General features: G+C 37.5%; 1 protein-coding gene across 1 annotated transcript in view; it reads right to left on the bottom strand.

Annotated features, from left to right (window-relative positions):
• LOC137967931 (collagen alpha chain-like) overlaps positions 1 to 27,891 on the bottom strand; it is a 90,721-nt gene that overhangs the window by 36,988 nt on the left and 25,842 nt on the right. The window contains exons 9-33 of the mRNA XM_068814533.1: positions 26,998 to 27,051; positions 25,720 to 25,773; positions 23,905 to 23,958; positions 22,320 to 22,373; positions 20,228 to 20,272; positions 19,783 to 19,881; positions 19,465 to 19,662; positions 18,671 to 18,724; positions 17,935 to 17,979; positions 14,548 to 14,601; positions 14,230 to 14,283; positions 12,618 to 12,671; positions 11,653 to 11,706; positions 11,064 to 11,117; positions 9,072 to 9,116; positions 8,657 to 8,710; positions 8,192 to 8,236; positions 7,158 to 7,211; positions 6,081 to 6,134; positions 5,106 to 5,159; positions 4,014 to 4,067; positions 3,318 to 3,371; positions 2,527 to 2,571; positions 2,246 to 2,290; positions 1,114 to 1,167 (exon numbers count right to left, since the gene is read on the bottom strand). Of these exons, the coding sequence (XP_068670634.1) occupies positions 1,114 to 1,167; positions 2,246 to 2,290; positions 2,527 to 2,571; positions 3,318 to 3,371; positions 4,014 to 4,067; positions 5,106 to 5,159; positions 6,081 to 6,134; positions 7,158 to 7,211; positions 8,192 to 8,236; positions 8,657 to 8,710; positions 9,072 to 9,116; positions 11,064 to 11,117; positions 11,653 to 11,706; positions 12,618 to 12,671; positions 14,230 to 14,283; positions 14,548 to 14,601; positions 17,935 to 17,979; positions 18,671 to 18,724; positions 19,465 to 19,662; positions 19,783 to 19,881; positions 20,228 to 20,272; positions 22,320 to 22,373; positions 23,905 to 23,958; positions 25,720 to 25,773; positions 26,998 to 27,051 (1,485 nt within the window). The remainder of the gene's footprint in view (positions 1 to 1,113; positions 1,168 to 2,245; positions 2,291 to 2,526; positions 2,572 to 3,317; positions 3,372 to 4,013; positions 4,068 to 5,105; positions 5,160 to 6,080; positions 6,135 to 7,157; positions 7,212 to 8,191; positions 8,237 to 8,656; positions 8,711 to 9,071; positions 9,117 to 11,063; positions 11,118 to 11,652; positions 11,707 to 12,617; positions 12,672 to 14,229; positions 14,284 to 14,547; positions 14,602 to 17,934; positions 17,980 to 18,670; positions 18,725 to 19,464; positions 19,663 to 19,782; positions 19,882 to 20,227; positions 20,273 to 22,319; positions 22,374 to 23,904; positions 23,959 to 25,719; positions 25,774 to 26,997; positions 27,052 to 27,891) is intronic.

The following is a 27,891-nucleotide window of genomic DNA, read 5'->3' as shown; positions in this document are numbered from 1 at the left end:
CAAATATAATTATGCATACATGTCTTTTACACATGACAAAGCAAAAAGAGAGATGTCACCTCAAAGGGGCTAGGTCATGCTATTTTAGGTACTTTTGTTTAATTTTGTTAATTATGAGCTCTAAACGTCAAATTGGCAGAGCAAAACGACGGCCACATAACAACTGAGAATGATTTTCCTTCTGTGTAAATAACATTTTGATACAGATTGATATAAATTTGAAAAAAAGTGGGCCGACGTTTTTCAAATTTACCCAAATTCAATCCATTTCAATCCTCTCCAGTTTTGTCCATCCATGTCCCTTCTTGGCTTCCCTGTGTTTTGCTAGAGTTCTTCTATAGTTTTGAACAGTTATTTTGATACTTCAGTTAATTCTATGACCATCCGATCAACGCTGAAATTGCCTAAAATTGCGTGACCTAGCCCCTTTAAGCAGTACATACACGTACATGTAGGTACATTGTTTTAAATAATAGTTTCAGTTTGCCTCTTTACAAAGTTTGTGAACTTGAAAATCCAAGCTGACCCATACGTTTTATTGTGGCAGGTATGACAGACAGGTCATTGGCTATTGCACATGTCACTGTGCTACAGATAAATAAACAACACCAAAGACCTAATCACTCTACAAAAATGTTGTCTCAGGTCTAGGGTTAACCTTTGCCTTAGTTACAATTCCTCAATGGAGAAGGGACTTCTAATCTTGACCTGTGGAATGTGACCTGTGTTTTAGACCATCCTACTTTATTATAACGCTAAAATGTTACACTATGACAGACTAAATTAGTAGCAAGCTGCATACTATAGAGGTGTAAAGAAGTTTTTTTTTTTTTTTCAATAACATCTTTTTCTCCAGCTGTACTATATAAGCTATGATTCCGATTTGTCAAGGTCAATTTCTGGCCATTGTTACAATACCTGGTACATGTACTTTGCAATACAATGTATGTTTATTGGTTTAAGGAAAAAACTGTGGCCATAACTTGTGGTACACCCCAAGAAAACAAGATTTGCACAGGGTAATAAGTCCCGATAAGACTACCAATGTAAAAAAAAAAGTCAGCATCCATTCTTTAAGTGTACAAGTACTTTTAACCATGACTGGCAACTTACAGGTTTACCATCAGCACCAGACAGACCAAAATCGCCAGGGTCTCCTGGGACACCCTATACAACAAATAAATCAACAAACATTAAAACAGAGATGTTGCTACAAAAAGTGTATGCTAAAGCCTACGTTTTTTACTCAATTCAATTACACAAATTATCCAGAAAAATACATTAATATAGGGTATATGAACTGACATAAATTGTAATATCTGGGTATTTACGTCAATTTAGACACAATAACGAAATTCCTTGTTAAGGTCTTATCATAGGTTCGAAGTGTCAGTTTTTTTAAATTGACGTTCTTATTTCTCCAGTATTTACATGTATGCTATGACAATGAAATGAACATCATCTTCATGCTCCTTGAATACAGTTTTTAATGCAATAAAGTGTACGTGCTTTTGTTTGAACGTTATTAATTTTTTCCATGTTAGGTTGCCAAGAAAACACAGGTAGTCCTATTCTACAAGTTTACGCTACAAGGGATTTAAAACTTTTCTGAAATTTTTCGAAGCAATAAATTATTATTACCCCTATACATTTTTAAGCAAACAGTGTCAGCGTTTTTTGATATACATGTATTGCATTCTGCACTTGTTATCTTCAGAAGCTCATGACTTTGAAGCATTTATCTCTGGTTCAGAGCTGGGGTTTTTTTGCATTTAAAAATGTCCTTATTTGGATGTAATGTAGCTCATGCATTTTCCTGAGCATGCAGCTTTGATCTTATTTTTGTCCATATTTGGGCATAAAATTGGTGTCGTAAAATCCCCAGCTTTGTTCAAAGGAAAAGAGTTGCAAGTTACATGCATCAAGGTCATGTGCAAGTCCGTTATCTTCCATCAAAGTTGAAAACAGTGTTTTTGACCAAGAAATTATTTCGGCAAAGTATGGTACATGTATACAATCAAAACACATCAAACAATTGAAAAATGCCGATACCATTAATCATCTTTGTACATCAAACAGTGTTAAAGAGCAAGGAGACACCTCTTGACGCTTACTGAAATGTGTGTGCATCTATAATTACTTAGCAAGCACCTCTGGACATATCTGTAGACTTTCGATCAATTTTTTCTCAAAAGACAGTTTAGGATGCAAGGAGGCAAACAAAATGAAACCACAGTAGCCTTACCATAACGCCTGGGGCTCCTCGTTCTCCCTGAGCACCACGTTCTCCCTAAAAGAGCAAAGGAAAATTAAGTTTCATTCAACACCACATTTCACAGATTTTTGTCCCGTAACATTATTGGGAAACCTGCAATGCAGATGGATTTCAAAGGGACTTTGACTAAATTTTTCCTATACAATGTAGCAGTGTCAGTACTTAACACATTAGGAAGCAAAGAGGTTGACCCTATAAAGACTTCAACCAACCCCACCTTGCACACCCACATTAAGGTTACACGTACATACCCTGGTACCGGGAGTACCATCTGTTCCACTTTCTCCAGGCTCTCCCTTGAAGAAAAAAAATAGATTGATTAAAAGTTTAAGATAATTCAACCATGATGATGATGATGACAACGACGACGACGATGATGATCATAATAATAATAATAATAATAATAATTATTATATAATAAAAAATATAATGGGATTTTACGATACAGACTGATCACGTGATAGAGACAAGAAGACCGCACATGATTGTTGTTGAAAAGAGAAATAAATGTTGCAAAATAATAGATTTTGCAATACCATATGATAGCCGTATTGAGGAGAAAGAAGTCGAGAAGGTAGTGAAATACCAGGATCTAGCAAGAGAATTGAAGAAGTTATGGAAAATGAAAACAATGGTAATTTCTATTGTAATCGGAACACATGGGAACAGTTCCAAAAGATCTAAAGAAGAGACTAGAGAATATTGGTATAGAGACCAAGATAGACGAGCTTCAGAAAAGTGTTATTCTGAACACGGCAAGGATTCTTAGGAAGGTCCTAGAAGTTTGAGGAGACTTGTTGTCACCAAGCTTCCTGGAGTACGGAAGTTCCATTGGAAGTCCAATGTGCGAAAACAAGATAATAATAATAATAATAATAATAATAATAATAATAATAATAATAAATACAAGTATTACACAAAAAATGAGCCAACATTACCTCATCATCAAAAGTCAACCAAGTAAACCTTCCATGACTTACTAACATAAGTTTGGACAAAATAATTGGTTCAACAATAACATAATATTCTTAGCAACACTCACAGTCTCTCCTTGTTTTCCGGGTAAGCCTGGAGGGCCCTGGCTTCCTGGTGATCCCTAAAATGGTGGAAAGTACAAAATATAATGATAATTTAATAAATTTGATTTTTGATATTTTATTGGTTTAAACATGACACTTAGCAGGTATGCTTAGCAACAGCCTAAACGATTTTTTTAAGCTTTGTAAGAGAATGTTTTCAATAGCTGTCCACCCACCAAAACACCTGGCACCATTACGGTTTTTCTGTAAAGGCCCCAAGACAATGCACATTATGTTACCACTTAACGAAGGTGCAGGCCTACTATAATTGTTATTGCGCATATGTTCTGCGCATCTCGAGATACTCGGGTTTCATATCGGTGATGCTTACCAATAGAGTGATATTTTTGCGCGGTTTAATGGTATAAGGAGAAAATAGATCTTAGTAAGTACTCTTGGTATCCAAAAAGAAAATTGGGAGAAACCATGCATTTTTGAGAGATAATTAAACTTTAATTTGAGGAAGAACGCCATACATTGCTTTGTATTTTAAAGCTTTTTACAAATATTATTCATCAATTTAAAAAAATGCGTGGTTACCCCCAATTTTCTTTTTGGATTTCAATAATACTTGTTAAGATCTACATTTCCTGCATATTCGTTAACCGGGGGAAAATACCTTTGAATTAGTAGGCAAATAACAATTCTATCCCACCCACCTGTTGTCCTTGTGGTCCAGGGGCTCCTGCTTCTCCTCTCTCACCTTGACGACCCTGTGTGAATAGAACAACAATCCAGAGTTAAAATATCGTGCTTACTTTAAAGGAGCTTTGTCACAAAATTTAGCCAAATTTAGCGACTGAAAAATGGCAACCAAGTCAAGCAAAACGTTAAAAAAAACGTTAAGTTTTGATGTGAGTTGTTAAAAAATAGTTTCTATGTGAACATTAAATTGCATAGTCTGCATAGTGAGTAAGGGCGAGCAATTGGTAAAACTACACAAAATAAACTGCAGTGCTTATGGCCACCTTTTCTTCTTTACATTTAAGTCTGCAAAACTCTTGTCCCAAGAAAGATATGGATAAAGGCCGTAAAAGCTGGAAAACGTACTTAATTAATTTCAAGGACATTTGATCACATTTTTTAAAAGCTCATTTCAGTTGTATTCTTGAACAAGAGAAACTAATGCTCTGCAAGCTTGTCTGAAGTTTGATGATGGCAAAACTATTGTTCTGGAACTCTGTGCAAAACTAAATTCAGAATAATGATGATGACGACAATAACAAAACAACAACAACAACAACAACAACAACAGCATATTTACAGGCTTGTCAATTGAATTTGAAAACACTTCAATCAACGCCAGTCCTGTTTATTAACCATACATACATTGTATGTGCAAGGGACAATACATATACACACAGACACACTAAGTGTTGACAATCATACAGTACATGTACAGACATCTTACATTTAATATCAGATACAGTACACATTTCTGAACCCTCTTCACAATACATTCAGTTTCAAATCTCAAATATGCAACTGCCCCGATAAGGGTTGCCCAACCTAATTTCTCCAGAATCAGTTGAAGTCTATGGACAGCATTAAAATGTGCTGCACACCATCAACTAAAATTACATGCATTTTTTTACATGTACCAGATAAAACTATTGCAAGCCTCATTTTTTTATAAAATTCACATCTTACCGAAGGTCTATCGAAAGTATACTATATGTCACACAACATTAACAGCATCAAAATTAACTTCAACATCTCTGATACATGTAAATCATATTCTAACAAATTACCTGCGTTCCTGGTATTCCAGTAAGTCCTCGCCTTCCAGACATTCCAGTCTCACCCTTACAGAAGAGAACAAATAGTATCAAACACAACCAACACTAGCTGCAATGATGAGAAGTTAAAGCATGAATTTAAATCAAAGTGTGCATCTCTTGAAAGATATAAATGAAGGTGACCTCTTATTCAAAAATGTACGCTAACCAATGGCAAGTCGATAGCCAACCAACAGTTTTTCCTGCCTGACTGAGTTTTCCAACACTTTCAACAGGCGCAGAAAAACTTCTGAAAGGTTGATTCGAACCTTTGACTTCCATTGAAATGTTTTTCCATTATGGACATTCCCAACATTTCTAAACACATCCTGCATACAAATTGCTAGGACAAATTTGCCAAGGGGATTTTCAAATGTTTCAAACAGCTTGGGCGGGCAAGTGAAGAGAACGGACCAATTTTCCAACACTTCAAATGCCTTTAGAAAGTGCAGGAAGAGCAGGAGTCAGTTTAAAACAAGTCATGAATGTACAAGTATCCAATGGCCAACAATCTGCTTGAGCCATTCTACAAAAAATTGTTAGAGTATTTTTTCACTCACAGGAGGTCACAAATGTGAACTTTTCTTTAAACTCTTTCACCCCAAAGAGATCCTTGAAAATCTATCTCTGGTAAAAGTCAATAATTTATTCCTTGATAGGACAGCCCATGTTGGGTAAAGGGTTTACCATCCCTCTGTGAATTTCAAAACATTTACTTTGTCCTTAGTGATGAACCTATGACCACCCTTTAAAACAGAACTGAAAATTGCTTGTCCAACACTGTGCAAATTCAAGCCACCCTGGAGATCCCCTGGTGTCAGGTAAACCAACAAAAATTACATGTAGCACGATCTGGTAATATCGCCAGGTAGATGAAACTCATTATTCTCATCATTTAGACTTGGTTGTTTCATTGACACTTTTAGGGAGAAATCAGAGGTTGATTACCTTTGCTCCTGGAGGTCCAGGTGTTCCAGGTTCTCCATCGGCACCTGATTCACCCTGAGAAATAATAACAAGCATTTCATAATCAACACATTCAACCAACATTGCAAATTCAACGAAAAGAACATCATTCTGCTAATGTTTTCAGTTGTCGTGTCTTTTCCTGTTCATAGTAATGTACTCAAATTTATTCAGTCACACCCAGTTTACCGGGATGAAAGGCTGGAGAGTTCAACATTGACACAAAAATCTGAAGTCAGTTTTGCTCTTTCCTTCCTGCTGATTTACTCTCTAGACTGGTGATGTTTTTTCATCTTGGTCTCCTGTTTTTTCTATAGTCTTTTGAAGTCAGAACCTCGTGCAAGAGGATTGGAAGAGCCACTGCGGCCCAGTGGTTAAGGCGTTTGCCTTGAGATCCCGGGGGATCCCACGTTCAAGACACCTCCTGACCACTCCTTGAATTTGTTCCTGGTTGTCCCTGGTTCAACTTCTCAGCTGCACTTGTAAATAGTCAACTTAAGCTTCCTCTGACCAGTTGGGATTCTTAACAGTTGCTGTTTAATGTTCTGTTCTGCCGTGATTGTGTTTCATTGGCCCTGAAAAGCCCCTATGGGAAGTGGTCAATTAAGTACATGCATGTATGTATGTATTTCAATGGACCATATTCATATTCTCAGTATTGGGCTGGAACTACAATAGCTTGCAATTGAGGCTAATGCGGGGGATGATACTAAAAAGTATTTGCATTTTAAAAGATTCCCCCGCATTAGCCTCCATTGCAAGCTAGTACCAGTCCAATACTGAGAATACAAATATGGTCTATTGTCCAGCTCGAAATCTGTGATGCAAGTTGTCGCCAACTTGAGATTCACCACATCAGTTTTAATCTTGAGCACAATGCCGATCAGCAAACTAAACAAACCAAGTTGGTTTTTCAAGCTTCAGACAAAAGAAAAATTAATTAACTTTAAGAACTAAAGTAAGACATCTTATGAGCTTCCTTAGCTGCTCTCGTAATTCTTCTTCTCCCTCCCACACTCACACAAACACTTTTCTCGTTAGACTTTCTTTACCACTAACCATCGATCCTTTTGATCCAGTCAATCCATCTGGACCAGGTGCACCTGGTGATCCCTTAAAACATAAAAAAAAAGGATGAGTAACGATTCAACAAAGCCATATGTGATGTACATGGTGCCATGCTTCTTATAATACCAGTAATTCATTTTGATATCTACCAAGCTCAAGAAGATCATTGCTTTTTTTAGTTTAAGCTTCACCGCTGGTGTTGTCCAGTGCTCTTTAAAAGTAACGAGAGTGAAATCATTCCGAATTTCGAGCAAACTAATGCATTGGTTCAAATGTGGAAAACATACATTCAATACACTGAGATTTTGAAGTAAAGAAATTTCAATAAATATTCACTAAAATGAAGCGAAATATCAACAAAATGTTTGAGTGCAAAGTGACATTAACCATTCAGTCTACACTTGACTGCAGTTTTTAACAGACAGATTTCACAGCCTTACAACCTATGACATCTTGTTTGAAATCTAAGCCTAATGCAGCAATGTTCAAATTAAAAACCATTTTTAGGTTGCTGAGTTAACTTTCCTCCCATAGTCAAAGCTCAACACTTAAGAAGTTGTGATCGCGACAAAATTAATTCTTATTAGACATTCAGCTCGTTCAACACTGGACAAAACTGATTTATAGACTGAACCTCCCATCTTCGACAAAACTTGATTGGGAAAATTCCACTTTTAACATCATTTGTCACGCACTTACAAAGTCTATACATGTCACCTATACATGTATCAATGTTGGTATCGTATAATGCACAGTAGTGTGCAAGCCTTAGGTTACAAGTACGGTATTTCTTAACCAAGATTGGATTAGTGGGAGGGGGAATGTTGACAGAATTTAATCTTTTATCACACAGACAAATGAGGAATGAGCATTAATTATTTTATAGTGATGTGTCACATTTTCCCAATGAGTTCTGTCCAAGAATGTACGTTTGTCAACTTTCATCCATGTACACGTACGAACGTGTCATTCATTGTAAATAGAACTATGATGTCCTAGTCAAAATAACTAAGGATTTAAAATACCTGAGGTCCAGTGGATCCTGGTTTTCCATCAATCCCTGGGTCTCCCTGAAATTGTGAAGAAAGTACATGTATTTCAACAACAGCATCTTTGAATTTTAAAGCTTAGCTCTCAAGATCATTCCAGTCTTGCGTTTTTACCCAAGTGTACAAACTAGTCTACAGACTTCTCAACATTTCCCTAACCCTAACCCCAACGACCTAATCCAAATAACTAATGATCCCGAATAAACTTAAAGGAAGTGCTGAACTTCTCAATCACATTATTCCTGATGTGGAGTGTTATTCTTGTTAAAATAGATGGTATTTAATGCGCTCCTGATTATTAGGTGATAGGTAATTTCAGATGATTGTCTGCATAAACTCATTCATGAGCAACCCAAAAAAAAGAATTCAAGAGAATTAAGTTCAATTTAGGGTTAACCATGTCCACATTGCTCTTAATCAGTTCAAGAGAGATCGACATACAGGTGCTCCACTTTTGCCATCTCGACCAGCCACTCCTGGTTGGCCAGTGGGTCCCTAGAAAGAAAAAAAGCCAATTAAAACGAAGGTTGTCTCCACTAAAGTCCTGTAAATACATGTACATAATAAAACTCTCCCCAACCAGAGATCTACAAGCTTGGACAAAATAAAATGAAAAATTAGTACCTCCCCTCCCCCCAAAATCAATGATAAATCCGCACACAAGTTGAAGCCCGCCTTTTTTTTTTCATCATTGAAATTGGGGGGAGGGGTGGTCTTCAATTTCCAAATGTCCAAGATTGTAACAATACCATTTAAGAGTGATTTAACTATTTTACATTTATTAGCAATCAATGAATAAGAAATGTACATGTATTGTTCCACAAAATAATGTTTTGAATACATAAATAAAAGCTACCTTAGAACCTTGTTGTCCTGGCTGACCGCGAAGACCAGCAGCTCCCTGGTAAAGAAAGACAACTTAATCAGTTTCAAGACTTGCAAGTGTACAGTACATTTTTTGCTAAATTACATCCCAGTATTATTTTCTAACTGTAATGGATACAAGTAACTTTTTATCTTTGTGTTGTATATTGTGTTATTGTGGTAATTTCTTGTACAGTACTGTACATCAAAATATAACACAAGGCTATATTCTATTTTGAACTACAGCATGAGTAGCATAATTAACTTTTAACTCATGGTTAAAGCTGGCAACATGCTAAGGCTTTCATAATTACCGTAAATCCTCTATTAAGCAACCCCCCCCCCCCCCCAACAATAAGCCCCCCTTATCAGAGTAAGAAAGTTATTAAGCCCCTCTCCTATTCTTCATAACCAAATCAATAAATGATAGACTGTATTACAGTCAAAACAGCTCAAGCGTTCCTTCGACAAGCAGATTAATGAATTCATTAGTGCAAATTTGATTTCAGGAATCATTTCAACCATCTGGTTTTTTGATGAATGGTGAAAAATTCAAATCAAGCCTCAGCTCAAAACTCAAATTTTGATTGGATTACTGCTCGCTTCCGGTGCCAGGTCGGCGTGAGAATTTTACAGGTGTACCAATTTGCATAATCTGCCACGGTCGCAACAAGCGTGATTTGCCTTTCTTTTTAAATTTATTTCTCTGTCCAATCTTTAATAATTCGAAAAACATAGTTTAAGGATACTGGTAAGATTAGAGAATGGTAATGTTGCTAGAGTGAAATGACGGTTGTTTGGAAGATTATGCAAATCTTTAAACCCGTGAAATTCGTACGCGGGCCTAGCACTGGAAGCCAGCAATATTCCAATCAAAATTGGAGTTTTCAACTGAGGCTTGATTTGAATTTTGCACTGTTCATCCGACGAACAGATTATTCAAATGGTTACTGATATCAAATTTGCAATAATGAACTCAATAATCCGCTCGTCAGAGGAACGCTTGAGCTGTTTTAGATGTAATTAATCACAAAAGTGAAACATACTGGAAGTTCGGATTTGGTTCCCACAAATAAATAAAAATATTGCAAAATAATAACTTGTACAACGGGTATAATACACGCATCACTCAATTCTTCATATTAGACAGTCATTTCCCTGGTACAAAATAGGAAGTAGGGAACTGTAAGTGTGGTCTGTTTGTTCTTTTTTTGCTACCAGTGATGCATTTCAGTAAATCAAATAATCCCCCCCCCCCCCCCCCCGTCTAATGTGCTTGAAAAAATAAGCCCCCTGGGGGCTTAATAAAGAATTTACGGTCCATGGTAAAGTACAATCGTCTGGGTGAGAGTAGTCCCAAGAAGGGCCTTTTAGGACGACACTGACTAACATTTCGACAACCTGAAGGGAAGTCGTCTTCTTCAGAGTCACGTGATCTGTGTAACATCAGTAGATGACATAAACACTCTCCGACTGGTCATTGATGACATGATTGGTCAACTAAATTATTATGTTATTGGTTGACTGTCAGTAAAGCCCAGATCTCAATGGCTGTAAAGACCATAATTGGTGAGTTTTAATCTGTCTATAAGTGAAAAGTCTGTACATGTATTGTTAAATACATCTTCAGTTGCTGTCACAATAATACCTGTAAGTCGGTGAGTGCGTTGTTTGTCTGTTGGTCACGTTGTCTTGTCGATAAGTCGTTTGTGGGGTGCGGGAAGTTGTAGGCAGCGGTTTACTGGTATCTTTTCTCAGTCAGTAAACCAGCTTTCCAGCACAATCGGTACAATGTACACGTAGTTAAGACTTTTTCAAAATTAGATGCATTGATGGGGCAAGTTCTGAAATACCCTACTTACACATATTTCACTATTCAGACCATTTTATCTCAAACAATATTATTATCTCAGAAAATTTCAATAATCTAAGTTTGAGTGTAATATTGAAAGTTTACATATCAATTCAGTGATTCATTACCTACCTTATCACCCTTCGCTCCATTTAGTCCATTCTCTCCTGGGGACCCTGTTGCTCCCTAACATGTTCAAAAGTGCATGACATGTTTAAGTAAAAGTGTTGATGAGTCCCAATAAGGCGAGGGATCATCCGCTCCCTAAAAGCTTTCCTTAGCATCAAGATGACACTAGGAGCTGAGTTAACCAAAGCCACGATAAAAATTAATTGTAAGAGGCATTAGAAATTGTCTTGGACATAACTTTATTATTGGAAATTAACGCTTCATGAAATTAAAGTGAATTTTAAAAATTTGCTTGAATTTAAGTCGTGTTAAGGTCAAGAGGTTTGGAAATAACCCCTCAGTTCTCATGACATCACAATCTTTAAACACTAACCATCACATTTCAGAAGCCACATGATAACATGAAAACATGAAAACAGAAGAGCTTCTTCGATTCTGCACCTTCAGGGCAAGATGATGTAGATCCAGACTTCAAAAAGCTAGCCTTTAATTTGACATGGCAACTTTCTTTAAATTTACTCAAATACACTTTATTGAAAGTCCTTCACACTATAATTAAGCTACACTGTACCAACAAAAAAAAGTTAATTACCTTTTGTCCTGGTATTCCATCAGTTCCAGGAGCACCTCGTGGACCAGGAGGACCCTTGAGGGAACAACAAAAAATTTCAATTAGCAAATTTGACAACTGGTCCATAAGAGTATTGTAATAAAATATATTGCATATGTGGATTAACTTACGGTTAACTCTTTCCCTCTAAAGAGTGATACAGTACTTACATATATTGTATTTTTTACTCTGTTTAATTTAGCGTCCACTGGATGATTCGAAGGGTTAGAGAACCTCTACACAATAAAGCCCTTGGTACCATTAACTATGTTTTTTTAACCTAAAGGGAGACAAGGGATGAAACAGTTCTGACAAAATTACATCTTCATCTGCTATCAAAGGTCCCAATTTCAATTCCCGACTAAGTGCCCTACTGTGATGTGCATGGGTTGAGTTTGTTGGTTCTCTGTTGTACTTTGGTGGTTCTTTTTCAAGTTCATCGCTGCTTTTTCCCTCTCATCAAAGAACCACTTTCATTTGACCTCAGTCTCCAAAAATAAGTAGAGCACTTTCCCTATGCTTCTCAAGTTATTATTACATGCCACAACCATTATCATTATCAAAATTAATGACATCACTATGATCATCTATGATTACTTTCATCATCATCATCATCATCATCATTATTGTTGTTGTTGTTCACTGTCAACGACAGTGACAACAACAGCGTCAACGATAATGATGACGAAAGTAATCATAAATAATCACAGTGATAACATTTGATAATAAGAACTGATTCTTATTGTTATGTATTTCCTTATCATTATCATTGCGTCATCGCTTTTCCCACTGCAGCTTGCAGTGATTGCTTTTTCCTTTCTCAACATGATAATCACCAGTAACAAAGTTTGTCAACTGAATCTGCAACTCTTTATGCCGTAAAATAAGAGGATCCTGACTAAGATTACACGTAAGTAAGGGTACTAAAAACAAATCAATAGAATTACCGCAGGTCCGACAGGACCAGAAGGTCCTGGGGGGCCATCAGCACCAGGATTACCCTAAGAAAATACAATAATAATTGTTTGAATTTGTCAAAGACTTAAGTACATCATGAAAGATAGAAGAGATTTCCGCATTTATCTGAACAATTCGAGCAACTGTCTCTGATCTTAGACACCCGAAGATTCAGGTGACTTCTACGGGATTCGAACACATCACCTCTGCGATGCCAGTGCAATGCTCTACCGATTGAGCTATGAAGCCTCGCAGTTGGGAGCAGGTCAACTTGTTGGGCTCATTCATTCCCGTGAAAGGACTAATGAATAAACAATCAGTCTTACATCATGTACATCCAAAAGGTTTTACTCTCCATAAGGTACATATAAGCAAACAAGTCTGTCTTTTTACAAAAAAAATAAACGATGATCACAGTGAAAGCCAAGGAGTCCTCTAGAGTCCCTCGAAAGCTATGTTCCATTTTCTTGTCACTGCTGGCAAAGTGAACTTACCTGTACTGTAACAAGCTAATAACTGCTCAGCATTTCTAAACAAACATGTGATCTACAATCACCTATATCAAGACTTAAGTACACTTCTAGGGGTAGTCGCATCTCTTTAAAACACAGTATCATACACATTAAAAAATGTACCTCACTTGAAAATACAGGATCATCGTATTGGTCATAAATGATCTTCACGATCTAATAGCCACAAGATAATGTTCAAATTCCTTTGAAAAACTTTACAACGCAAAAGATTTCTAATATCCATGTGCGATTTTTGTGCAGATAAAAAAGATTATATTATTCAAAACAGAAAATATTAGCCCACTGCAACTCATTACAAATCAGTCATTGCACGATTGGTTTCCTCCCACGATAGTTATTTTGATCTTAAGCACTAAAAGGAAATTGAATTCAATAAAAAATGAAAGGTGGCATCATTCAACTTTGGTCATATTTGCTCCTCTAAGTCCAGTTTCAAGGTGTAAATTCTAGAAAATTATTTGATATGTGGTAACTTAAAGTGCCCCTGTGACCAAAAAATCAATTCATATTTTTCTTTGGATTTCAAAACTATGTTAACAAAACACTAAGTGACCCACGTTTTAAGCCTTGATTTCAAAAAGACACCTCTCTATTTTAACTGTAATTTTTCCTATTTAATGGTCTGTAATTACTAACATTATGTTCTTGAGAGAACTGGATCGAGGAGAAAATGACGTCAAAGGCTCCCTAGTTTAAGAATGCAATACGTGTGTACGCCGCAGAATTAATATGCAGCACGGGGGTTTTGGGCGTTCAGACTTTTAAACTCACGCTTTGCATATAAAATAAGCTGCATTCACATGCTGAAATTTTAAGCTAGTGAGCCTCTGACGTCACTTTTCCCTGGATCCAACCATGTGAGGTCCAATTGGTCAGTTTTGAACGTAAGTAATGGCGGACCGTGAAATCCAAAACTTACACTCAAAGTAAACGGCCTTTGGATAAAAATCAAAGCTCAAAATTTTGCCAGTCAGGTGTTAAGCAAACACACTTTCAAAATCTGAAGGAAAAAAGGAAGTGGTTTTTTTTTTATCACAGGGGCACTTTAGAAAGAACTAAAAGTACTTACTCGTCTTCCACTTCTGCCTTGTGGACCAGAATTTCCAACAGGGCCAGGTGAGCCCTAAAATGTTGAAATGAAGTTGAGAGGCTTCAAGTACATGTATTCAACTCAATGAATGAAGGGGGTAGTTTCTAAAGAAACACCGATACCACCTTGCGTACCCAGTTGAGCAAATCAAGATTGATTCCCCCTACAATACATTTACCCTTTTTATACAGGGACTTCTAGGTTGCCTCCTCAGGTTTCGGCCTCTGGGCCAAAACCCTGCAGGGCAATTAATATCTCATCTACAATTAGCACACATAATATGTGTTATTTAAATACCTGTGATCCTTTTTCTCCCTTCTCGCCCTGTAACCCAGGTAATCCTGCTCGGCCCTATAACAAAGCAGCACATGTTTTGTTGCATTAACAGAGGAATTTGCTTCCAGATTTCATCATGCCTTATAAATTACTTGACTTCATTGCTTTTCTTATGTAAATCATGTTGCTGTAGCCTGCGAACGCAGACGAATTTCCATGATGATTTCTCTGACGTAAAATCCTTAGCCAATTAGAATTAGGCTCATTTATCTCCAGAACCAACAAGCAGGGAACACGCAAAGTACTCGCGCATTGTCCACGTGAACAGTCAAGTACGATTAATGGTGGGCAATATGGAGGACATTAAAAAAGATTGTGAGATTTTCGGTACCTAAAACTTAAGTAGCCACCAGGAGGATGCAATCAAGTATGTTGCAGCCTAGAAGAAACGCGATGTTTTCGTCAATTTACCTACACAATTTGGAAAGTCCTTACTTGTGGTGTTTTCGACCGTGCAGTGCTCTGCTGGGAAAAATATTGTGATTGTTATTTACCCATTACCAATTGTGTTTTTATTGTTTCACTAGAATATTCTACAGTAAGATTTCCTTTGGTCTCCTTTTCTCTGACTCTGGCAGAGACAATGCCTTCAAGTTAGCACCTTCAGTTTCCACTTTAGGAAGCGGTGTTTCAGCTATCACTGAAACTTCCAAAGGCTTCTTTAACAAGCGCTAGGATCGGTGAAGGGCTAAGAATCCCAGCACAATCCAGCTTATGCATATTCCGGGGCTTACACGGCGCTTGGGCTGAGTTTACTGGTTGCTTTTCTAGATACTTTTACTATGGCGAAACATCGGAGCAGGAGTCACCAAAACTCAGACATTTCTTTGCTTCCAGTGTGCTGCTTTAATCTTACGCCGATCTCTTAACTTGATGAGTAATGTCACTGTCAAATTGTCTTTTAATAATTTATTTAGTCCTCAATCTCGTCCGCTTTACCTACGGCTTTCTTGTATCGTATTGGTCAATAATAGCAGAGCTCCGTGCGCGCCAAAGGTGGCCGCTGACCAGGTACTGGTTTTCGATTGGATTGCAGGCTCAACCCAGGTTAACTCACCTGAACATAAGCGAGGCTTCATTTTTCAAGCGCTTTCTGTGGCTCGACACGGCTACACGGCCATACTATATATATCAACGAAAGTTCTTACGCAGTCAACACTTTTCGTGTTCAGGTGGAAACGGTTTGGAAGATGTTTTCTTTCTGCATTTTTCACTGGTTTCAATCCAGTTTAACATATCATGATATCTGTGGTCCACACTGGTGGCTACGCAGTTATTCAAGTCAAGCATCGGCGGGATGTAAACTTAAAGCTGAGTGTTTATTTTTAACTTGCTTAGAGCTGCTTTTTTCTTTGTATTGCAATTTTTGGCATATCTTTAGAAGCTCTGATAAGGTTATTACATGATGCCTGGAGGACCTATGTCTAGAACAGAAACGAAAGGACTGAGCGAAAGAGAATGACAACGACAAAACAGAATACCAGTAATAGCTCATACTTAGCTCACAAATTCTTTCCTTAGGCACTAAACCGTTTGTAATTTTTACGGATGCGTTATTTAAAGTGGATGCGTATTTTTAAAAGGTGCTTTAATCGGTTCTTCCTTTGTTCAGGAACAAAGAATCAAATTTTTATTGTCAACTGGAATAAATCTGTACTCTTTTGGACATAAAGAAATAGTTGATTTGTTTGTTTGTTTTCCTCTAAAATGCGAGCGAACAAGTGCTTTTTTAATCCGTTTGCCCAACTTGTTTTCGTTGTGCCTTGACAGTGACAAGAAAATTGTGCCCTTACATGTATGTTATAAACACGTATTGTGTTTTCAGAAGTTTGTTTAAAGTACCCAAAGGTTATTTAAGTGTTGGAGCAGATCGTGTTTGAAGTTCGTCCTTTCTTGGTTGCAATGCCGTAGTTTGCCGATTCTTGTACCAAGCCAACCTGGCGTGTTTCAATAAAATACATCCAAATGTGAATTATCTTGTTTTCAGAGATAAAGTGGACTAAAGTACAGTAAAACTCTTCTTTGACCTTGAACTGACAAAGTTGTTTTTATGGCTTCTAATTTTAGTATGATTGCTATTCGCTGACTATTGACAGTTGACTCTGAAATGGCTTTTCATCCTTTTCCATTTGCTCGCTGAGGGTGTGCTTGTTTTCTTTTAAAAGTCATTTGGTTCAAGAAAAAATTATTGCCAAACTGGTGAATTACAAAGTAAATCTCACTGGAAAAACTGATGTCGCACTCATCGTTTCCTGATTCATGCGATATCGGTTTTTAGCATAAAATTTACCGTGGAATTCACTAGTTAGCCAATGAATTTTTCTATAGAAGAAAGCAAAGAAAATGATTTAATTATTAAAGCAGCAACCGGAAGCATCAAAACGCGGATAATTCGAAACCTTTTATTTTCACAAACCCTACACGCAGTAAGAATAAATAACCAGGGAGCTCTGCTTTTAGGCTTGGCTAAATCTATATTAATAATAGCATTTCATGCAGCAGTTAGCCCACATAAATCGGCTCGAAGTATTAAAGAGGAGATGTCCAAAACACTCTTACCAAATACATTTATCTTCTCCTTTGCAACCAAACATTTTGTCTCTCAGAAAATGCAACATTCGCCACCGCAGTGAATTTTAATTCTTTGGCGTTATTTACTCATAGTTGATCACTTGACTCTCTGTTCTCTCATGCAATGTGATTGGCCAAAAAAAAACCAAAGCAGTTGCGTCACAGAAATCGTTTTACAGCTCCATATCGCAGACGCTATTTTTCGGGGGAGAGAAACGACCGCCGGAAATACGTCTGCATTTGCAGGCTATGTTGTTTTAATGCTAATGAGTTCTATTTACATGTAAATAAGAAAAGTAGTGAGGTTTGTATCAAAGCAAGCTTGGTCAACTCCAGCCTCACTTTTATTCAAAAGCCTGGTAATATAACTAAGCACATAACTGTACAATGGTCCATTTAGGCAAAATTAAAGCCAAACCAATGCTGCAGTTTTGCCTGTGGTATTTGAGGGACTCCAGGGATCTTTGCAGGGACATTGCCATGTGCTTTGGCTTGAGGTTCTTTTTTGCTTCCTTGCTTGCTTTTTTTCCCTCCCTCCCTCCTGTATTTTGGCGCAAGTATACATTCCATACACTGTTTCTTTCTCAGTGATGTGTTGACAGGTGCCTGGGAGGTGGACTGTGGCCCAGTTGCCATGGTGACTTCTTTACTGCTGACGAGAGTACTGCATCCTCTCTTGCTACCTTTACGGTACCTACCCTTCTATAAATTTGCGTAGTGCTTTTGTGCTCTCTTAACCTGGTTGGCGACATTTAAAATTTTATGGAATTGACATACCCTATCTCCAGGAGCACCAGATCTTCCTTGAGCACCCGGTACACCCTTTTGAACACAAGGAACAGAAAGCAATAATTATATTATAATAAATTGTGATAAAACATTTCTTAAAATCATTTTAAGATAAAACAGATTGCTAAAAAACTACTAAAAAGCAACGACGTTTCGACGTGAGCTAAAAGTCATTATCAAGTCAAAATATGTTAGTGAGTTTCGGTCTATAAATACTAAAAAAATAATAGCTGATTAAAAGCTGTAATGTGGGTAAATAATGATTACAAAATTAAACAAAGAGTTTCACACGTATGGAGTCCGTCTGAGTATTTAAATTGGGCTTAAGATTCTTGATAAAGAGCATTTCAAATACTAGACAATCAAATTTGCCCTGGCACTTTCTTAAAACTGTGAATTGGTCTTCTTTCAAAAGGTTGTTGTTACCGTGAGCTTCTAAGAAATGTCTACCGATTGCCGAATTTTTGTGCTCAGCAAATGCGTGTCGGGCTGTGTACCGGACATAATCTGCGTCGCAGAGATCACATGAAAAATGGTAAACAACACACTTTTTGATTTTTTTGATTTTAAAATGATTTTAAGAAATGTTTTATCACAATTTTTTATAGTCAAATGCTTTTCAAATCACTTCTTATTCGTATATTATAATACAAAAACACAAAAGCAAAAGCAATGTTTTATATAAGACACTCTCTTGTACTGGTTGCTGTACATGTATACTTACGGCACTTCCAGGAGCTCCAGCTTGTCCTGGTGGACCTGTGGGTCCTAAAGGACCCTACGAACAGAACACAAGAGCAATGTCAAAACATTTAACAACCTCTGAAATACATGCACCATGTCCCCTTTTTGACCCAATGACTCCAAGGAGTCTGTCTAATGCCAGACGATTTTACTTGTCGATGGGCAAAGGTTCAGGAGTCAATGGACCAACAAATTTTACATCCGTTCCGCTATAAATCATTCACTCCAAGGAGTGGGACTTACCGGTAATGGGTTTTACTCTGTCTAATGCCAGAAAGTTTTACCCATCGATGTGAGCGGTTCAGGAGTCAACGGAACTTTGACTCCCAAGCAGGCCTGAACCGACCATCATTACTGTTTTACTCAATGGGGGAGCCCATGGGAGTCAATGCGTTAAGCACCTTTCCAGAAAGACATGACCTTATATAATTAACTAGCTTTTCCAATTTGAATGGAAAATCATTGGCAATTAATGGAATGACAATTTTCCAATAAAATGCTGGTTATTGTGGAGGATGATGATGATGACGATTACAGTAATTTTAAGTTTGACAACACAAATTTTCCCTTCTATCCCTCACTGCATTTGATACTCCCTTATAAAAAAATTTGTACTTTTTGTAAAGTGTTCCTCTACAGCAATGGACAGAGAAACTTTAATTCAGTTCAGTGTAATCCCCCTTCCGATAACCTGAAACAGTTTTAATATGTACACAGACATTGTCAAAAAAGGTTATACGTTGTCAAGACCGTTTACTATTAAATTTTACATACCATGTTTCCTTTCTCTCCAGGAGCTCCACTTCTTCCGGGATTGCCACTCCTACCATTCTCACCCTTAGGCCCTTGCTCTCCAGAAGGTCCCTGTTCCCCTTTCTCCCCTACGTCGCCTTGTACCCCTGGCTCACCACGATCACCTTTGGCTCCAGGAACACCGGGGGAACCAGGTGCACCAGCTTGTCCTCTGGGACCCTAAAAATTGATGGATCAACTAGAGGTTGACCAAGATAGACCCTCAAACACAATAAGCATGGAACAGTGTCCACTTGTGATCACTGATCTAAATACACTTTACCTAGAGAATCTGCTTACCTGGCTACCCTGATCACCAGGGGGTCCTTCAGGTCCCCTCTGGCCCTGTGGTCCTGGTCGTCCCCGTTTCCCAAGTTCTCCTACCAATCCAGTTTCACCCTAAACATCAAAACAATAAATATTTTCAGTTCAATACTGGTTTTACTACTTCTACTACTAAGCGAATTTCCATCGAGTGTCGTAAAACCAAAACCAAAGCAATTACACTGGCCAATCAAAAAGGATGGAGAAAATCCTGTAAGACCCTGAGTGTTGGTTCGACCGGAGTTGAGCTCACAACCTCCCACATGGCAGCGTGGCACTCAACCAACTGAGCCACTAATGTGTGGTGTTTTGAATTCTGTCTGGGAATTTCCAATTCAGATGAAATCTCTTGTGATAAGGATACCTCCTTTGTTACTGCCAATAATGTACATGTATAAGGAGAAAGAGTTCAAATACTCACAGGATCGCCATCGATACCAGGTCTTCCTGGATCACCAGAGACACCCTAAACAAGATCACAAGTATGTACAACAGTTAGCATAGGAATCTTAAAGGGGCAGTGTCACACTATTTTAGTCAAACTTCAAAACACTACAAACCGTCCTTGCATCAATGAAATCGAAAAATTATGCTGTAGTTTTGTTGCCAATGACTATTGAAGTGCACTGAAGCCATGTTTTGCTGTTTGTAGCCAAAGATAGAGAGGATGGAAACAGATTAAAACTTGGAAAAAAACTTGGAGACAGTGTCTTCAGAAAGATACCAAAAATTAAAGTACGAATGGCTCTTTGTGGCATAAATATATTTCATATCTCGTCAGTGGGTGCTCAGAAATGTTGTTACCCTGCAAGAAGAGTCTCTTTCGATCTTCCTACTGTAGATAAGTCAGGAACAGGAAAGTCAACTGTGCTAGCAGGCTCAACTTTCTTTGATTTGCCGCTCATCCAAACAAATTGATGAGTCAGTCCAGTTTCGACTTGTCAAACCTGTTTTTTAACTTATGAGCATGATCAATCACCAGGCATCATCAATATTCTTTAATTTTACAACAGCATGACAATTTTCTACTGTCTTAATTCCCATGAGTATAATTTCCTCGGTATGTCGGTTACAGAAACTGGTTTGCCAGAATTGAGGAACCTATTAATTTTTTCAGTAAAAGTTGAAATGGCAATTTAACTTGAACTATCTTGAAATGAGAGTTTTCTGTTTGGGTTGAAAGTACAGCTGAACCTTCATTAGGTGCATCCTTCTCGGGAGAGAAAAAAAATGGCGTTTGTTCACAACTATGAAAAATTTAAAAGGTTAGTTTTTGAGTTGAACTTTCATCAGTTAAATAAGAGGTGGCTATTTACATGATGTGCATGTCTACAATAATTATGGTAGACTGTTTCATTATACCTGACAACATTTCTGTTATTTCATTGTTTCTTCCATGTCACTTGCACACTCCTTAGATCTCACAGATTACAAATTAATTTCAGTGGCTAATTGTGCATACAACCACAGGCTTGAATATTGATTTCTGAGGGTACTTATGTCACAAATTAAAAAGATTACCTTATTTAATTATAATACAATCAACAATTTCATTATTAGACTCTGATTGGACAAGAGGGTTTAATTAAATGTAAATTATATGTGTTGCGGAGTCCAAATTCACTTGGACTGGCAATCAGATGATTTTGAAGTTGTAAGGTTAATTCAAAACAAAGAGGGAAGACACTTGTCTTGCTCTCTTATGTACAAAATCTAAAACAAAAAGAAAAACATAAGAGTCCTCAATTGTTTTTACTTAAGGCGGGTGACAGAACAGAATTTTAACTCCAAAGATGACGAAAACAAAGTTTGAAGACAACTTTGTTGAGTGACTTGAGTTCACATGATTGGATTAAAATTTTGATTCTAATTTTTTTTTTCTTCAGTTTCACCACCCAGGTGGTTGAGGGAATTGCACACGAGAGAAATATCCAGCAACAGTGGGCCCTTTTACCAGGCCTAACCACAATTCTGACAACGCAAAATTTTCTGGGGGGCATGCATGTAAACCTCATAAAAATATACATGATTCTGATTGGCTGAGGGCAGTGCAGTTAAGTGTAACACAGTGCAAAAAAAAGGATACATCGAAATTCTGGAATATGATTTGCTAACAAACAATAGAGTTTGGTTAGAACCAATCAAATATGTTGTTTTCAAATCAATCGCACGCCCTGGATGTCAGAATTTATACCGCAATTTTTCCCCTGATTGCTTTATACGTGTGCGTTTCTTCTGCTTAACCACCTCGAATTTTTTTTAGGTATATTATTAAGTAAACATATGATTTTTCTCGTGCAATTTGGAATAAATATTAATAAGCACTTGTAAATTTTTTCAAAGACTACCGGTACTTACTTACTCTACTTGTGCTTATTTCTTCCAAATTGCACTTGAAATCATGTGATTACCTATACTAATAATATTGGTTTTAATACAAGTTAGAATTACATTAATTAAAATATTAATTAATTAATTAATTTTAATTCAAAGCATCCATAAAATTACTTTACCCTTTCTCCAGGAACACCTTGGTCTCCCTTGTTCCCCTTGTGCCCTTGTGGTCCCTACAAATAAACACATTTACAAAATGTGAAGATGAACAGAATTAATAATTTTTCCTTATTTCTTGCTTTGCATGCTTCTGCCCTACTACTTAAATTGCCCCAAATCGTTTTGCTTAGGTAACCCAAGGGAAAACTGTACACCTACAGCAAACATAATTTATACCATTAACGCCCACAGATAAGCCGCACCTTTTTCCCAAAAATTGTCGCTAGAAATCAGGGGTGCAGTTTATGTAGTTAGGGTTAGGGTTAGGGTTAGGGTTAGGGTTACGTTTTACCTTTTGACTAACAAAGATTTACTATTTTTGCAGGTTCAGATAAATAAGGTTTGGATGACTTCGTGTTTCTCTTTCCAATTTCAAGCAAAAATAAAATGGTTAAAAGTAAATTTATCAAATTTTTGGCTTCCGTGGCGCTAGTCTTGAGCGATGATTACCATAACTAAGAATGAAAGGCTACTCTTGTCAGTGTATCGCACAGTTTGGAAGACTGTTGTATAAAGCGAAAAAAGAGGAACGAGGTTAGAGTCAACATTGTACCGACATGTCATCGACAAGATACCGACATCTTACCGACACCTCACCAACTGTCGGTCGTCTGTCGGCTGTCTGTCGGCCGACTGGTAGTCTTTGTTTTGGGAAAAACCTGTCGGTCGACTGTTGGCTGTCTGTTGGCCGTTTGTCAAATTTGGTAGAAACAATGCATTCCTGCTTTCAAAGAAATTTTGCATAGCAAAGAACTTTGTGATGTAAAATCGAGATCGTGGGTCCAAACTACCGCTTGTTTTGATAACTGCGCGCATCTTGCCCGGCATATAAAAAACGAAATTGTGACGTAAAAATGGTAAAACATGTTTGCTTTTGGTGGGGAGATTAATACATGTATTGTAGTTGAAAAATATTTGAGTTTACATGTAGGTTCACTTTAACAGTGAGTTTACATTCGATGAACAGTGGATGAAGAAGACTTCTAAAGACCCGACTTTGGGGTTCTTTTGATTTCTCTCAAAAAACTTTTTTCCAAAATTAAATTTGAGGTGCGGCTTATCTGCGGGTGTTTACAGTAATTTTAAGAAAACCAGCTGTTGTTTCTCCAGGCCTGAGTACCAGATTTTCCCCCTAAGATGATGTCAAAGACTGCTTTGCAATGCAAACATTATTGCAAAGCCAAAATACGAAGCAGTTCATGAACTAATCTCAGGGCAGACTAATGCCTCCAACTATGTAACCTGGCAAACAACAGCCAACTCTACAAACCTTGCACAGTCTGCTGAAGCAATGTGAATGATTTAGGGTAAAAATTACCAGTGTACAGTATGTTATGGTACAGAAATTTGAAGCATAAAACAGTAGATGGCACTTAAACATGTAACTTACTTCAGCTTGATTATCAAGATTATCAAGGACTGGACTTGAATAAAAACGTGGGATGGCAGGAAAAGACCTTGTACATGTATCTCAATCTTTTTCTCTGTACATTGTAGCTTTCTCCTATGATTGTACTCAACGCAACTATTTTACAAAATGTTAACCTTATCTCCTTTGAATCCTGTCTCACCAGCCAGCCCAGGGATACCAGTAGGACCCTAAATGCAATGAAAAACCAAGTTGTAATGAGAGTTTTGTTTTACAGTCAACTCCTGATAACTCGAACCCTCACTAACTCGAACCTTGCACTAACTCAAACCAAAATCGATTTCCCCTGGATTTCCATAACACATTTACTGCAAGTTTACCCACTGTAACTCAAACTCGCGATAACTCGAACCTCCCGCTAACTCGAAGCAATTTTCCATTCTCTTCAGGTCATTCTCTATATATTTTAACCCTCAATAATTCGCACTACGCCCGTCAATACATAACAAATAATAACAGTGTACTGCAACTGACTATTTCTTGAAAAAGTACATGTAAATCACATGAACTCTAGCTGTAGCACTAGGTCAACGTTGTTCACTTTGAAAACGGTCTGCAAAGTTTCCAGTACCTCAACTTTGATACAACTTTAGTTAATTAATACTTTACTTCTTTCACTGCTTTGCTGTGTTTTAAGTTACGTTACGTTCTGATTTCTATTGTAATTTAGAAATGAATTGTTCCATTTTCACTTGATTAAAATGTATACTGTATGAATAGAATACATCTTATTCCATGGTTCAACATAAAATATGTGTGGATATTTTGAGAGTTGCGTAGTAAACAACAAGAAAAATGTCCTCAGACAAGTATTATATGTTAAACCATTGAATAAGAGATTTATTATTCCACTACAAAAAAGGAGTTACTTTGCTTAAATTGCATTTGGTAAGAGTGTTTTGTTTTTTTAAATGCATTATCTGTCTTTCAGGGCGTGTGCAAACAACACAAACAGCACAAAAAGTCATCCAAATGTCCTTTATGGCTTTATTTGATTAGATAAACGAAATGACGAGTGACAAGCAAAGCAAGCTAAAATAATTCTCAGACATTGGAAAAACAATAATTACTTCCTTCATTGAAAAACTCCCATTCCATCCATATTTGCTCTGTTCTAAACCGGTCAAACCGGGACACTACAGCGTATTATTGTCTCATATTTTGTACCAAATGGCATGACGGTGGAATAATAAAAAGAAGTAAACACACAACACTTGAACTCCCAATAACTTGAACCTTTTTTCAATTCTAGTCTTTTGAAGACCCAGAGGGTTGCGTGGTCAGATCGAAATTGAACTTAAGACTTTCGGAATGGTAGCCTGATGGTTTGTTGGACAATTACCTGTTTTGGTTAGCTTAGACAATTCATTTCAAGAGTATTTTTCCTGATTAAAGTTACCAGAGAAATGGTCATGCAATCAATCAATTACAATCATTATTTGCTTTTAGGAATTCTGAAGCCTTACGGCACTAACTGGAGACACATTAAAGCCAGACCGCAACACCTGCAACTCCATGCCCTGCTCCTGTTGAATAGTGTACATGATCTTTAATGTCCCACAGAGTTTATAGCAACAAATGGTTGTGAAACAGGGCCTATGGTTTTTGTAAGTCCTTATTCAAGAAGACTTGAAATGGTTAATACTTCACGAATGAAGTGAAGTGAAGTTAAGCTATTAGTCTCTCCCCTCGGGCTTTTCAGGACTAATATTTACAATGCTTTGTAGGGGACTTTAGCAAGACTATACTTGTTACACAGTTTACAATTTTAGGAAGTGAAAGATGCGCCTGTCCAGATAAGGTCAGACCAAAACACCACGGACTACGTCCCCTACTCTTATCGAATAGTGAGTGGGTTCTTTAACGTCCCATACTGTTTAATTTGCAACAAATGCGTGTACTGTACATGCAAAAGAGTTTAGAATACTTGCCGGTGGACCTTGGCCACCTGCAGGGCCTTGATCTCCTTTCGGTCCTGGCGCTCCCTATCAAGAATTATACTCAACATAAATAACATCATCAAAATTACTAAAATGCGAAGATCATAGCTTCACTTGATTTCATATCCGCAGTTCATATGTGATTCACTTCATATACCATTTCATCATTAAATCTCCATAACAACAAAAAATTTAGATTTCCTAAGGGAGACTGGGTAGAGGCCTAAGATCAACTCTGATCAAGACACCATTTTGTTCGGCCGGTTACGGCCGGTTTAGGTAATTCAGGGGTCATTGCGCGCGGCCAGTTACGGCGGTTTAGGTGTCAATGGGTAAATTAAAATTAATTAAAGTCACTAATTGTGCATTAATTTTGTTGTTGAAACAGAGCATTAAACAGAACTTTGCAACACCTTTCATTGATGTTTACATATGGTTGACGGCAAGCTTACATTTGCGTAATTTGTCCAAACAATCGTCCTTGTTCATTTTGCGAATACAACTATGCAAATGATGGGGCTTTAGCTTTGCGTGAAAAAATCACGGCTGGGATGGCTTTTCAAGGTGCAAACTTCCTCTGAGCTGACAACGGTCGAAATCTTAATGTGCAGCCTTGACTTCGTCTTAGAACATTGAAAACACGGACTTCCCGAAACTGAAAAATAAACTCCGAAAGGCACAAGAATACCCCATAGGTGAGTCATTTTGATTCATTTTATTGAATGAAAGTTAAATTGAGCATTTTTTAGGCTTTATAATCAATGGTATTTGATTTCCCATACAAAGTCTTATAACGCGTTTAAATTCTCAATGGCTGTCTGTAGTGACGCGAACTTGGGCTGCCTATGCACGCACCGGCGAGAGGCCATTTAATTGTGAAATGAATGTTGAGGCGTCATGGCACACACACTCTCTTTAGCTTGCTTAACAAAAAATGGCTTCAGGCTTTCAAACTTCCTATGCTTGACTTTCACATCCGGATGAAGTTGTTGAAATTCAAGAAATGCTTCCGTCTGCGTCTTTTCCAACACATGTTTTGCATGATGGACGTACTGCTGCTTGTCTAATGATTACTAAATTAAATGGATTACTGACAGCTGACTGACGGATGACTGACTGACTTAATTTCGGCCATTATTAACAGACAAGGTTTAGTGTATGTTTTCCTGTGTGAGGTCACATTTAGTATTGTTGTCTGCATCTCTGGTGGAGGATCACAGAAGATGTTTTTCAGCACATTTCAGTATTCACAGTTTTTACACTACTTACATCTGATCCATCCCGTCCTGGATCTCCAGGGGGCCCTGGCTGACCATTTCTGCCCTATTAGAGTGAAGAAAATTGGATTAGAGGATTGAAGTTCTAAGAGTTCCTCACATCAAGTTTAAACATACTTTGTGTAGAGTGTTTGCACAGGGGTCAAACTTTACACATGCATTATTAATAGTTTTTTGCCATTTTTAACATCTTAGGTACATAACCCTTTGACGCCTACATGTAAACCAACCAAACTTAGTATTTTACTCTGTCTAATGTCAGACGATTTTAGGTACATGTAAAGGTAAAGGTACACCTTATTTAACGTCGGAAGTTCCTTTACTTTCTAGAGAGTACATGTACTCTCCCAGGAAGCCGAGGGTGCGCTCATTTTACCCCCCTCTTTCCATCAGTGCTCCGTTTTTAAGGGATTTAAAGCTACTTAGACTACACTGAAAGGAAAGAAGTCGAAACAAGGATATGAGATCCGGGGATCGAACTCAGGTTCTCTTGCACCAAGGCCACGCACTAACCTAACTGTGCCACCCTTGCTCCTTTACTCGTCACTGGGTAACCCCCAGGAATCAATGGGTTTATCACTCACCGAAAAAGGTCCCATTAAAAATATAAATGGTTGACAATTTCTGTGGTTGAAATAATAGCATCTTAACAATGATGTAAGACATTTCTTTTATTTACAAAGACAAGCTGCACAGTTTGGTTGGCTACAATGTATCTAAGAAAAAATAGCAGACTTGAATTGAGACTGTAGGAATTAAGTACAATCATGTGAATGAGTTACAAGTATTTTACTCAAGAAATATGTGGTTTCATGAACCATTATTGGTCGTTTGTTTTACATTATCTCTGCTTCAGTACCTGTAGAGGGAACCCAATTAAACGAAG

The sequence above is a fragment of the Montipora foliosa genome, chromosome 8 (genome assembly GCF_036669935.1).
Source record: "Montipora foliosa isolate CH-2021 chromosome 8, ASM3666993v2, whole genome shotgun sequence".
NCBI classification, from domain to species: Eukaryota; Metazoa; Cnidaria; class Anthozoa; order Scleractinia; family Acroporidae; genus Montipora; species Montipora foliosa.
Note: the sequence above shows the minus strand (reverse complement) of the source record. Positions and strands in the feature narration are given on the sequence as shown.